This window comes from Brassica rapa, chromosome A07 (assembly GCF_000309985.2).
Source record: "Brassica rapa cultivar Chiifu-401-42 chromosome A07, CAAS_Brap_v3.01, whole genome shotgun sequence".
In the NCBI taxonomy this organism is placed as follows: Eukaryota; Viridiplantae; Streptophyta; class Magnoliopsida; order Brassicales; family Brassicaceae; genus Brassica; species Brassica rapa.
In genome coordinates, this window is record NC_024801.2 from 962,572 (window position 1) to 977,512 (window position 14,941).

Here is a 14,941-nt window from a genome sequence, read left to right on the forward strand (position 1 = left end):
AGAATACGAGTGTCAAATGGAATGTCTATGTCCCCATTCAAATTAGACTTATTTAGATAGATATTTCAATTTTCTATGATATTGAAATCTTAAATTGTGTCCAACTGAATTGTCCACAAAGTCCAAGTACTATATTAGATGTATCAAAATGGGGCAATTGTCAATAATAGCACATTTTGAGTTTTTGTCTCAAAAATAGCACTAGAAGGAGAAAGTCACAAAAATGACATTCATTAAAAGGTAAATTATCCCTAATATCATTGGTTTAAAATTAAATAAACAAACAAAAATAACTAAAAATAAAAAAAAAAATTTATAGTTTCAGATTATATGTTTTCAGATTCGAAATTTTTTATAATTTTTTTTTTGAAATTTTTTTTAAATTTTTTTTTTCAAATTTTCTTTTTATAATTCAAAAATACTTTTTGAAACTGTTTTTTTAATTTTTATTTTAAATTTTCTAGAATTTCTTTTTATTTTATAAAATTTTAAAACCTAATTCCAAAACTCCACTCCCCCCCCCCTTAACTCTAAACCCTAAGGTTTGGATTAATTAACCCAAGGGGTATAAGTGTATATTTACCTCTTTAATGAAATCTATTTTTATGACTTTGAGTCTTGAGTGCTAGTTTGGGAACAAAAACTTGGTTTGGTGCTATCCTAGTCATTTTCTCTATCAAAATAGGTTGTCCATGTTTAAATTATGATCAATTCTCTCAAATAATAATTTTAAAATTTTTGTCACCAAAAAAAACTCCCAAAGAAAAAAAATAATCAAATGAGGTTTTATTACCCTTTGCTTTATATATATATATATATATATATAAATATAAATAAATAAAAAATATAAAAATAAAAAAACTTTATCGAATTATATGTGTTCAAATCCAAACTTTTCTATACATTTTTCAAAAACAATTGCAGTTGTTTTTCAATTTTTTTCAATTCAAAAATGTTTTTAGAAATTATTTTTAAAATTTTTATTTTGAAAATTTTAATATATTTTTTTTAATTATAAACTCCACCACTTAACAAACAATACAGGAAGTTAACAAAATACGAAACGAGGCCTTCGACAGTATACGAGCTCTTCACCAACCGGTGAGAAAGTTCTTCGAGATAAACCCGATGGGGTCTTAAGATTGAGAATCATGGCTTCTCAGACTGTATACACGGAGGAGAAACGGTGACGAACTCCCATTTTTGTCGGAGATTGAGGTGCAGCTGCTCCTTAAGGATTGTGACAGAGAAAAAAAGTTTCTAACGAAAACTTCTAAGTGATGATTGTTTTCCTAGTTTTTAGATTTTAGTTTCTGGTTTTTGGATTTTAGTTTTTGGTTTTTTGATTTTTTTTTTAGATTTTTGTTTTTGGTTTTTGATTTTGCAGTAGATTTTGTTATTTTGAAAAACATGAATGTTTGTTTTAGATTTTTGTTTTTAGTTTTTGATTTTGATTTTAAAACTAATAGAATGAAAATATTATTCATAGTAAAATATAAAATACTGCTATCAAAGCACACATAAATGTTTTTAATAAAGTTATTTTAAAACAAAAACTGTGATTATTCATAGCTTTTTATCGTTATTTTTTCTGTAAATTTTTTATTTTTCTAAAACTAAAAATAAGAAATATTTGTTTTATTTTTTTGTTTAAAGTATAATGATTTATTATTTTTGTTTGAAGCTGAAATTTATTAAATACTAATAATAAAATTCTACTTACTATAAAAATAATAAATATTACATACTTTACCACATTAAGATAAATTTATTTATCTTAGAAAATGTTTAAAATAATAAAATTATTGTATTGCTTGTCTTGAACGGATATAAATAAATGAACCTACATTCGTATATATTATATGACAATACACAATTAATAATTATTTTTGTAAACAAACTAAATAAAATGAATTACATTTTAAAAATTGTGGTAGAAGTATATAAATTTAGGAAATTCAAATATATAAATAAATATTAATAGTTCGATTTTAAAGTGTTGTTTAATAAATATAGGGAAACTTTTAGTTTAATAAATGAAAAATAAATATCTATATATTATCAGTAAAAATATTTACATTGGTTGAAATTAAAAATAAATAATTATGTTAATTTATTCCTTTGTATACAATTTTTTTATATTTTTAATATTAGATTATAAATGTAAAATATTTTATTTAACTTTAGTGATTTGGAATAATTATTTAAGTGGGAAAATATTTTTTTTAAATTTTAGGCGGTAATATTTGGACGACTTACATATAAGTCGTCTGTTTTAATTTCTTCACCAGACGACTGAAATGTAATTCGTCTAGACCCTAAACATAACTCCTAAACTTAATTAACTAACTAAACACTTTATAAAATTAAATTAAACTTCAAAAGTGTTTACTATACACAAAAATAAACACTTATAGGTAAAAAATTAATTTTTCAAAAAAACATTCAAGCTTTCCAAAATCTAACCCTAAGAATACATACAATGCTACAACATATGTTGCCAAACCCTAGACCAAAGAATACTATGATTCACTACTTACACTCGTCTATGTTGAAAATAATTCAATTTTGTTATATTTTAATTTATATCACTTAAAACTGTTTATAATTACATGATTATAATTTTTCGCTTATCAAAATATTTTTTTAAAAAATTATAAATTATTTTAAGATCAGCTACACCAGAAGACTTACTTTGAAGTCGTCCAGACGACTTCCAACATTTCAGACGACTCAGACGACTTACTGGGGCTATATTCGTAAAAATGGCTTCTGTTTTTTTGTTTGGTCACAAGGGACAGTGCTGTAATTTCATAAGGCTTTTAGGTTAGTTTTGCATTTGATTCAAGTTAAGGTATATGTTTGAGGTTAAAATCAAGTTGTGGGTTAGTTTTAGCAAATTCCCCTACTTTTTATCACTTTAATCCGTCCTTATTAATATTTTCTTGTATTAATACATAAATATAGAAATAATTAATAAAAAATAAAAAGGTATGCAAAACCCACGTATTGACGTACATAGTTTAGAAAACCAACAAAATATGGTTTTTTGGTTTTGCTTGAATATGGGTAGTTAACACAAAATCTAGTTTTCCTATTTCTTAGGGAATCTATTTTTTTAAAAATCCTTATTGATAAAAATAAAAAACCAAAAATTAGTGTAGAATCTGCAAACAATCAACCTCCTACTATTTTTTCCTCAAATCAGTTATAACTTAAGATTTCAAATTATTTAGACGGCCATTTACCAACCAATCCGGTTCACTTTTTATAGACAAAATAGGTTTAGTCCATTTAATTTGTTTTGCATATGAGTTTTGAGGTTTCGTTAGATATTACTCCCTCCGTTTCATATTAGTTATCGTTTTAGAGTTAGAATTTTATTTCATTTTAAGTGTTGTTTTATATTTTGAATGCAAAATTTATTAATAATATTATCTTCTTTTCTTTTGAAACACTAACAATATTATCTATTTTATATTTCTATTGGTTGAAATATGGTTAAGTGTATATGTAATGATGTTTTTAGTTTAGAAATATGAAAATTAAATGTTTTTTTAATATATGTGCATAGACCTAAAACGACAACTAAAGTGAAACGAAAAGTGTTTATTAGAATTCTTTTTTAGTAAAATACTATTTACTAAGATTGCTTTTGTTTTTTAGAATTCGTAGATACATTTAACAAATTATACAGATTTAAGGGGTGTCACAAATTATACATGATATCCCATTACTATAGGTCAGCCATTGGGAGTAGCTAAGCTAGGTTCGTAAAGGCAGGCTACTCTCTTCGGGGAATGGGTTCTAGGATGCATCGGTCAGTATATGGTTTAAGAATAGTGCTCCAAAGTCCAAACTTGTCTTCTCTTTTTGTTTGCTAAAAGTCCAAAAACTTGTTCACCCATATCACAATCTAGACGAAGATGATCTCTCTTCTCTGCTTATGTAAAATAAACAGGTCGTTGATGCACCGGTCAGTTTTTACCAATGGTCAAACCGAAACCTATTTTTTGATTTTGAGCGTGAAATTATACAAGAACCGTGTTCAACATTATCTCCATTACACTTTTTTTTGAATTTTTTAGTTTTTGTTAAATTAAGTAATTGAAAAATTATAAACGTTGTACTTAAAAAGAAGCATTCATACAGATACGGAGAAATCCAGTCAAATAAAAAACCTTATTTTATATCTTCAAATATAAATGATAATGTGCCTAATTTTGTCCTCCGAGTATTTTATTCTGTTTGTTTTGGAAAATAATTTTAGCTAGAGATTTCATTAGACGACTTCAAAATTTAATGTTAGATATATGTACTGCCATAACTATATATATGGCTGATCTTCCTCACGTTAAAACCAAGTTATATATTATCACATGAGTAAAGTAACAAATTAATACAGTATTATATATTTAGCAATAATAACCTATCTTTTCTTTACAATTTCTCTTCATCTTCCAATAAGAGAGAGTAAAAGAGAATCAAAACATGGCTAATCTTCGTCTAATGATCACTCTAATCACCGTTTTGGTTTATTTACTTCCGAGCTTTGCTAAATCGTCAGAAAGCACTAAAGTTATTACTCTACCTAAGTCCCTAAACCTCACCCTCCTCACCGATCCTTCAACCATCTCCACCGCCTCTCACGATTACGGAAACGTTACCGCCGTGACACCCGGCGGCGTCCTCTGCCCTTCCTCCTCCGCCGAGATATCCCGTCTCCTACGCTACGCCGCCAACGGAGATACTATATTCCAAGTGGCGGCTCGCGGCCAAGGCCACTCCTTAAACGGCCAAGCCTCCGTATCAGGTGGAGTGGTTATCAACATGACGTGTCTCGCTGACATAACTGTTTCAGAAGACAAAGAGTATGCTGACGTGGCGGGCGGGACGTTATGGGTGGATGTGCTTAGAGAGACGGCGGAGCAAGGCGTTTCGCCGGTTTCTTGGACGGACTATTTGCATATTAGCGTCGGAGGAACGCTATCGAATGCTGGAATCGGCGGTCAAATGTTTAGAAACGGTCCTCAAATTAGTAACGTCCTTGAGTTGGACGTTATAACTGGTACGCAAACGCAAAAAATTCTATATATTATATAGTTATTATAAGTTATTTGGTGTAGCATATTTCATGTTTTTATAGTTCTATACTACACTTTTTGCACCACACGCAATGGAATCTTCGAAACATAAAATGTGTAATGCATCTAGCTAAGATACATCTTTAATTAATGACTAGTTTGGCCACTATTCGCAATTACTAGTATCTCTTGCATGACGCATGTAAATGGAACATTTTGCATTTTGGAGATTTTTGTTGGCTTTCAGTTTTCTCCAACTATGAATGATATTTTGTCTATTTAATTACTAATAATTCAAACATCATCATTACGTCAGGTTTCAATGAATTTGAGCATTGAACATAATTAGAAATATAAATATATATATATTCGTAGTTTTTCCACCATATATTATTTCCAAGTAAATAGCTATAATTATTTCACCTGATTTTTTTTAAATGTTAAGTTGTGCTTAATTATTATTAAAGACTTTTTATATATATTTCAGGAAAAGGTGAAACGTTAGCATGCTCGCCACAGTTAAATCCAGAATTATTCTATGGAGTATTAGGAGGTTTGGGTCAATTTGGAATAATATCGAGAGCCAGAATTGTTTTGAACCATGCACCTAAAAGGGTAAGTATCATCAGTTCTAACCTAATATTTGTGTCTATTGAAACTACAAATTTATTCAACATTCACTGAAGCTTTCATGGTCAGTTTTAAAATCAGTTAGAAATTTCCCTTCATTTTTTTAAGAAAATAGAAAATTCATTTATTTTTGTACTTTAACACGCACAGAGTTATTCCAGAGTTGGAATTTCTTTGAAACATTGCCAAACTAAAAACTATTCATATGATTTTAATCTAGATAGAAAATATCAGCTATCAAAGAAAAAAAATCACTTTAAGGACAGTAAGCCAATCATTTATATATGTAAGCTTTTGTGTGTATATAACACTAAGTAGTAATCCGCGTCATGCGCAGAATAAAATAATTGATTAGATTATTTATTTTACGTTGTAATAATAGATTTGTCGTATAGTTTTTCAAAGGATGAATATTCAGATATCTATTCAAATTCAGTTGATATATTCAGATTTTAGATTTTTAGAATTAGAAATTTAAATATGATTCAGATATTTACAAATTTTGGTTTGAATTTGATTTCAGTTTTGTTCGAATCATTGCAGATTCGGTTTAGATTCGAGTTCGAGTATCCATTTTAATTATGTATTTTTTTAACAAAAGTTCAAATATACTTAATCTTCAAAATTTGAAAATAAAATAATATAAAACATAAAAATTTGAATAATTAAGACTAAATACTTAAATTTACATAAAAAATAGTATGTGAATACATTAAATTGTTTACGATAGAGTTAAGAAAATTAGTTTGTTAACACACTAATTGCTAAATGACTGTGAGACTAACACGTAAGCATTCTAAAGTTGAAATGAGTGTGAGTCTGACACATGTCAATGTGAGTGTGAACACATTTATTGCAAATACTTCTCTTTAAGTATATTGGAGATTTAATATTTATATAACAAAATCATTAAGGGTGTGACTGGTGACCAAGGAAACGAAGAGGAACACTATGTTCCTTAATATTCCTTAAACATTTTACCATTCATGAGGAATAAGTTTTCCTTTTCATTCATGTTCATTCCTTTATTTGTAGAGAATTATAGAACAAATCAATTCCTCATCAATTTTGATAAGGAACCATCATTCCTAAAAATTTATTCCTATTCATTCATTTTCTATCCGTTTCTATTGTTCCCATGATGATTACCAGTCACACCCTAAGAATAATTAATTTTTGTATGACTTATTGTTTAGTGTAAGGTATTTGAATGAAGTTTCGGATATTGGGGTCTATAATTGCCTAATTGGTTACACATTGGATTATATGTGATAAAGAAGCATTCGTGACACAAAAAGAGTTAGAGACGTGTGGATCATAACTCCTACAAATTTCTTAGATGGTAGCCCAAAACTATAATTAGGTATACAATAAATTTGGTACCAATTAGGAATATAGTCAAAGGCTTATTTTCGCAGTAATTTGAACCAAATCTATGCGTTGAATGAAAAAATGATTTGGCATATATATATTTTATTACAATTTATTATAATCATAGGACTTAAAATAATAATAATAATAATAATAATAATCATAGGCCTTATTATAGTCCAGTCTTGTCGTATGTCATGCAAATCTAACTAATATCAATAAATAATTCTTTTGTTGTAGTATTTAAAATATGTGCAACTAAATGGTTTTCTATATTGTGTGAGTGCTAATTAAATGGGATTTTATCAAATGAAACTATGTAGGCGAAATGGTTTAAAATGCTGTACAGTGATTTCACAGCTTTTACAAAGGACCAAGAAAGTTTGATATCAATGAACAATGACACTGGAGTTGACTACGTAGAAGGTCAACAATTGATGTCAAACGGCATCGTCGACACTTCCTTTTTCCCACCGTCTGATCAATCTAAAGTCGCTGATTTAGTGAAAAACCATAGTATCATCTATGTTCTCGAAGTAGCCAAGTATTATGATGATCCCACTGTTCCCACCACTGGCCAGGTACAAACAAATTTTACATAATCATTCTATGCGCATATTACATATCAAAAAGAAATTTAAAAGGATCATCACTGTAACATATTATCATATCATCGTCAAATCATGGCATCATCATTTTGGTTTTATATGTCAGAAAATACGGGCTCAGGGGATTTTTAAAAAAATTCAGTGAATTTTATTTTTGTAAATCTGGAGGCATACAAAAAATTTCTGGAAACTTTTTGCTATGTAATTTTTTCCAAAATTTTTGGGGATCTAAAACCAATGTTTCGTTATGATTTGTCCAAGACTGATCCTGCTGAGATGCATCATTAGTCGTAAGTGTAATAACCATGAAGAGACTTCATAGATTATGATATCAGCTTGACCACATAATTCTTTTATTGGTTTTAGAATGGTTAGCATTTATATGTTATTATTTAATAAATATGAATTGCATTCTCATATTTGTAACAAGTTGCATTAATATTATTGGAAACTCACATAATTTTTTTATATGACTATGGTTTTGTAACACATCATCAATGAACATTTGAACTGCACATACGCATATAAATCATCAAATAGAGCATTATGATTCATACCAATCAATATTTGTTTATTTTTGTAGGTGATTGACAAGTTAACTAAAACCCTAAGTTACCTGCCCGGGTTTATATCAATGCACGACGTGCCCTACTTTGATTTCCTGAACCGTGTACAAGCTGAAGAAGATAAACTCAGATCTCTGGCTTTATGGGAAGTTCCTCATCCATGGCTTAACCTCTATGTCCCTAAAACTCAGATACTAGATTTCCATAACGGTGTTGTAAAAGACATTCTTCTCAAGCAGAACTCGACTTCTGGTGTTGCTCTCTTCTATCCCACAAACCGGAATAAGTAAGGTTATTCATACTAATCTTCAAGAACAAATAATTAGATCTTGACATAATGTTTTTTCTTGTTATTATTTAGATGGGACAATCGTATGTCGGCGATGATACCAGATGAAGATGTTTTCTATGTCGTGGGACTACTACAGTCAGCTAGCTCACAAAATGTGCAAGAAGTGGAGAGTGTAAACGAGGCGATCATTAGCTTTTGCAAGGACTCGGGTATTAAGATTAAGCAGTATCTAATGCATTTCACCAGAAAAGAAGACTGGGTTGGACATTTTGGATCTAAATGGGGTGCTTTTTCGAAGAGGAAAGATCTGTTTGATCCAAAGAAACTATTATCTCCAGGGCAAGATATTTTTTGATTCACTTAACTTATATATGTAACCAGAATAAGTAACAAAAATAAGATTTATTAATAGTAGATCGAGACTACAGCCAAACATGTCTAACCGGGAAAATATGTTTGGTTGTTGTCTTGTAGACTACTTAATATATATTTTAAACAACAAATTATTTTTAATACATTTTACTTTCTTCAATATTATTTTGCTCAATATAAACATGATTAACCTTCAAATATATATAAACATGATTTCCCATTTATCCATATTTAGAGAATTTAAATTTCACTGGTTTTGAGTTTTGACAAAAACATATAGCTTAATCTGGTTTGTGCTACTTTGTTATAGAGTTTTAAATAAAAATAATTTAGACTAGAACGTTTATTCAACTATAAACATAATAATTAATACTGTGATAGTGGATGTTTCCTCTTGAAAGACACACTGATTAAGCTTACAATATACCACTTGGATGTTTTCTTTTTTGACCAAACCACTTGGATGTTATCCATAAATTATGAATCGTTCGGTCTCTCTCTTCTCTGGACAGATTTTTTTCCCATGGCTATACGTTTTCGTTGTGTCAACATATCTTATTTTGTTCGCTTGTAATGGAAGCTAGAATGGATCTTCAATTTTGAAATAATAATAATAATAATAATAATAATAATAATAATAATAATAATAATAATAATATTATTATTATTATTATTATTATTATTATTATTATTATTATTATTATTATTATTATTATTATTATTATTATTATTATTATTATTATCACCACTGTGAATGGGCATTTTACCTAGGCTAACAAATTCAAACTCAAAATCGATCCGAAAGTATCTGAACTTAAACCAAATTGAAAATTTACAAATATCTAGATGTGTTCAAAAATTTTCTATCCAAAAGAACTGAAAATGAAAAAATCAGACTCAAACAAACCTATATCCAAAAAAAACAACACATAAAAACCGATACATAGCCGATCTAAAAACATAAATACCAACAATTATGACTTTATGTGTTCTATTTTCTTAATTTTAAATTATGATTATAATGATTTTTTTGTTTGTACTTTTCATTATTATTTTGTGACATTCTAAAGTAATATGAAATTTTAAATGTCAAATTTTGGAGTTCAAAGTTTAATTTCAATTATTAATAGTTTATCTAATGTTATTTTATAAAATTTTAGATAAATTTCGACTAATTTTGGATAAAAAAAACTGACCGAACTAAACTATTTTTTGAGGTATTTATACGTGTAAACTTTTTGGAACCGAACCAATTCAAAAGGAAGAGAACCCGATCCAAGATTTTACAAATAAATTCAACCTCTAAGATCCGAAGAATCCGGACCCAATTCTAACCCGAACCGTCAAGCCTAATATCACCACTGTAATTGTTGCATAGAAGTATTGTCCTGAACCTTGGATTATACTAAAAAAATCATTGCAGCTATAAGAAGTTGTGACCCTTCTTTTTTCTTTTTTTTGAATGAATGTTAAATTTTATTCATCAAAAAATAACCTTTTTACATCAAGTGATACTTTATCTAAATAGACTTCTACTCCTATTTCCAAACCCTTTCTTTACAGCAACCTATGCTTCAAAACTCCTAAAACCTAGCCATTAGCCAGAATCCTATTTACGTCCTTGTGACAAACCAGTACTGCAGCATACCTTCCAACCCCCTTACTCCTTTGGACTGCACCAAACTGAGCTTGTTCCTGATAGCTTTATCTATCAGCTTTGCCAAGACCAGTAATGGGAGAGGCTGTTCACCATGACGCCTCTTGTTGCGTTCTGTCCAGATCATGTACAAGGCAGTCTGAAAAGCATAGCGAAGAGCAAACCTCTTCTTCTTCTCCATAGACTGGTTTGTGATCTGCCTGATAATGTCATCCCAACTAGTAGAGTAAGTGTTGAGCAGTATTCCTTTGGTGATAGTTTTCCAAATATGTGAGGAGAAGCTGAACTCAAAGAAAATGTGCTTCTTTGTTTCAGTAGCATTTTTGCAAAGTACACAGGCCGTGTCCACCCCTTGACTCCAGTTCGAAACTCGATCCATGGTGGAAAGCCTATCCCGCAGCGCTAACCAAGCCATGAAAGCAAATTTGGGATTTGCCTGAGAGAACCAGATACCCCTGCTCCAAGTGCATTGAGTCCCTGGTAGTCTTGTTAGCTGCCAAGTCACATGAGTGGAGAATTTGTGCTTGAATCCCATGTTCCCTCTTCACAGATCGACGTCCTTCACATCTGCTCTCTGCTTTGCTTTGATTATTTCCAATTCTTTCTCAATATCATTCAACAAAACTCTTCTATGTCGTTTTCTCCTTCTGTTATTGCAGAGAACTTCCTCCACTGTGGCTTCTCGCCTGATACCCAGATCCATAACCCCTCTGTCTCCGAGAAGATCCGACATCACTCCCAACTCAGTCCACTTGTCATACCAAAAAGAAGTATGTCTCCCATTCCCCCACTGCTTTCATATAGAATGTCTTAGCAACACCGCATCTTAAGCATTTTCCTGAAAATCCAAGAGCCAATCTGTGAACTTTCCTTAACTTCCCAGAAGCTTTTCCTTTTGAGAAGGTTCGTTTGAACCCATTTGCCCCACAGCGAGCCACCAACTAGCATCCTCCAAATAAGCTTCAACCCATAGACGAAATTAACTTCTTTTAAAGATCTAATCCCCAGTCCTCCCTCGTTTTTTGGTTTACTGACCTCCACCCATGCCACCTTTGCACCCGAGGTCTTTAGTGTCGGGCCTGACCAGAGGAAAGCTGAACAGAGTTGCTCAATTTCCCTTATGCATTGACTTGGTAGGCGAAAGACCGCTGACCAGAAGTTAATTATACTCACTAGCATAGACTGGATCAGCTGCAGTCTCCCTGCATAGGAAAGAAATCTGCTTGCCAAGTACATATACGACCTCTGATCTTTTCTAGGAGAGGCAAGTAGTCTCGACCTCTCATAGCTTGCGTTAGCAGGGGAAGCCCCAAATATCTGACTGGAAGTTCTCCCATTGCGAAGGGAAAGTTCGTCAAAATCCTGCATCTTTCAACCACTGATACTCCTGCCATGAAGATTGTCGATTTCTCTAAACTGATAGAGAGTCTTTACCACAATTCAAATTCATCAAACACTGTAAGAGCCCCCTCTACCGAACATTTTGTACCTTCAACAAACACAATCAAGTCATCCGCAAAACACAGATGAGTAAGCTGTAGGGACTGACACCGAGGATGAGGACTGAATTTTCCCTCTCTCATTGCTTTGTCCATTTTCAGGGACAGGACGTTTATACAGAGAACAAACAGATAGGGGGAGAGGGAGCAGCCTTGTCTCAGACCCCTACTGCTTTGGAAATAACCCGCCAGTTCGCCTTGTACTTGAACCGAGAAGGAGGGGGTGGTGATACAAAGTTTTATCCAATGTATGAACCTCTCCGGAAATCCCATAGTCAGTAACCCGTTGATAATAAATTGCCACTGGACCGAATCAAACGCCTTAGAGATGTCTATTTTCATAGCACACCGGGGAGAAACAGATTCTTTGTGGTAGTCCTTGACCAATTCTGAAGCTAACAAGACATTTTTCATCAGCAGTCTTCCTTTTACGAAAGCGGATTGGTTCTCAGCTATGATCCTTGGTAAGAGTAACTTCAGACGATTTGCAAGAATCTTCGATACAACCTTGTACAGCACATTGCAACACGCAATAGGTCTGTAGTCTCTCATCTCCGTTGCATCATTCTTCTTGGGAACCAAAGCCAGAATTGTTGAGTTTACTCCTTTCGGTAGAAACCCCAGACGGAAGACAGATTGGACCGCGATGGTGAAGTCATGAGCTACCACCGGCCATGTTGTTTTGTAGAATTCCACAGGAAATCCATCCGGTCCTGGAGATTTATTTGACGGCATAGAGAATAACACCTTCCTTATATCCTCTGCCGAGACCTCAGCTTCCAACAAACTACAGTCAACAGAGGTACACTGAAACTCAATTAGCTCCCTCAGCTCCTCCACCGAAGCAGCTTGGAACCGGCTTGGAACTTTATTTAGAACATCTGAGAAGAAGCTCTCTGCCTCAACCTTAATCTCCTGGTGAGTGTTTACTATCCTTCCATCCTGACATTTAACCTCCCTCAAGGTGTTTTGAGCTTGTCTTGTCTTGATCGAATTGTGGAAAGTGTTGTTGTTTTGGTCTCCCACATCTAACCAATGGAGCTTCGATTTCTGCTTTAGAAAGTCCTCTTCTAACTCTGCCACATGGAGCCACTTCTCATAAGCAGTAGCTTCCTCATTCATCGCCGCCGTATTTGGGTTGGCAAGTGTGTTTTGCTGCTTCTCGCAAAGGGTGCTATACGCTTCAGAAGCGCGTTTAGATAGATTCCCCAGCTTTTCTCTACCAAGTTCCCTGATCATTGGCTTTAGATTTTTAAGCTTCTTAGAAAACCGGTACATAGCTGAAGTAGAATGGAAGAGCACGTCCGTCGACTCCCAGTACTCCTTCACCATAGGTAGAAAGCTTGGCAACCGTCCTAAAGCATTTACATATTTAAACGGTCGTCTGATCTTCTCCACACCCTGAAGGATGTGAATCTGACACCGCATGTGGTCAGAGCAACCGCCAGGTGCAAACACTGAATATGCATTCGCAAACTTAACCATTGCCACATCGTTTATAAGGACACTATCAAGCTTCTTACAGATCAATCCTTCTTCTCTTTTATTACACCAGGTGAATAAAGGCCCCTGATACTCCATATCTGAGAGACGACAGTGGAGAGCCATCCTCTGAAAATCCCTCATACCATTCGGAACTCGAAGCAGACTATCACCCCCCGAGTGCTCTCCCATTTCAAGTATCTCGTTGAAATCCCCCATAATCAACCACGCTTTGTTTTGAAATAGAGGAGAGTCATGATGGTGACATAGATCTTCCCACAGCTGCTTCCTGCCTTCCTGCCTTCCACCTCATTACTAGCATAGACAAATGTAGAGAAAAACTTTTCCTCATTTTCCAAAGAGACAGAGACAGTGATCAGCTGATCAGTTTTGTACACTGGAGTCAACCGAACAGTGTCTCTCCACAGCAACCAAATTCTACCTCTCTGACTGTGCTCGTAGTTGGTCATCGAAGACCAATCCTTAAACACCGAACCCAAAATCCTTCCTGCCTTTCCTTCCTTTACTCTTGTTTCCAAAATACAACCAAACTTCATATCCTTATTGCTGAGCCACTCTTTCATCACGGAATGTTTCAACTTTGTTGAATCCGCGCACATTCCAAAAGAAGCTCGACATATTAATGACGGAGGGAAGACCTGGTGCTCATAGTCACCGAATTTGCATTCTGTGACTTAGCTTTCTTCCTTCTGGACCCCCTTGTTGTACTTGGTTCACTTTGTTCATCTACCTCTTGAACCATACTTGACTGCTCCTCAACTACCTTAGCAATAGTGATACCCTCATCGACTGCCTCGCTTCCCACATCCGTACTCTCCTTGGATAAGTGAGCCTCTTCATTATCACACTGGTGGCTTTCATGTGATATTTCCCCATCCTCCCGTTCTTCTTCAACACTCAAGACTGCAAATTTTGAAGCTGAAATGTGAAGAACCTCTGTCTGATCCTTAGCCGGAGACCTTCCCATTTTCGCAGGTGAGACTAACGCCCAGCTACTTGTCTCATCTGAAGTAACAACTACCTTCTCCCCCGCTGGGTTCTCTTCTTTTTGTGTATCAGCTTCCAAACTCTTCTCAACTATCCCCACTTTACTTATCTGAGCAAATTCCTCTTTCGAACTCTCCAGCTGCTTAGTTGAAACTAGATCACCTTCAACCACCTTTTCTAAGTCAGTGCTCAACCCTTTCCCACTGACTTTCTCCTTCTCTTTCATCTTACAGACCTCCTCCATGTGTCCCCACTTGTCGCATAACTTGCATCTGGCAGGGAGCCAGGGAAACTGAAAGTCCACCTCAAACTCTTTCCCGTTCTTTGTAAAGTTGATGACTTTGGGGAGGGCCTTAGAGACATCAACCTTAG

At 33.3% G+C, this 14,941-nt stretch overlaps 2 protein-coding genes across 2 annotated transcripts; one reads left to right on the top strand and one right to left on the bottom strand.

Moving 5' to 3' along the window:
* Positions 1-2,274: 2,274 nt before the first annotated feature.
* On the top strand, positions 2,275-9,836 carry LOC103849258 (cytokinin dehydrogenase 2). The gene is made up of 5 exons (XM_009126068.2): positions 2,275-5,068; positions 5,572-5,699; positions 7,409-7,666; positions 8,277-8,545; positions 8,621-9,836. The coding sequence occupies exons 1-5, from the start codon at positions 4,492-4,494 to the stop codon at positions 8,904-8,906; spliced, it is 1,518 nt and encodes a 505-aa protein (XP_009124316.1). The 5' UTR covers positions 2,275-4,491; the 3' UTR covers positions 8,907-9,836.
* A 700-nt stretch (positions 9,837-10,536) lies between these two features.
* On the bottom strand, positions 10,537-11,115 carry LOC103849264. The gene has a single exon (XM_009126074.1). The coding sequence runs from the start codon at positions 11,113-11,115 to the stop codon at positions 10,537-10,539; it is 579 nt and encodes a 192-aa protein (XP_009124322.1).
* Positions 11,116-14,941: the final 3,826 nt, after the last annotated feature.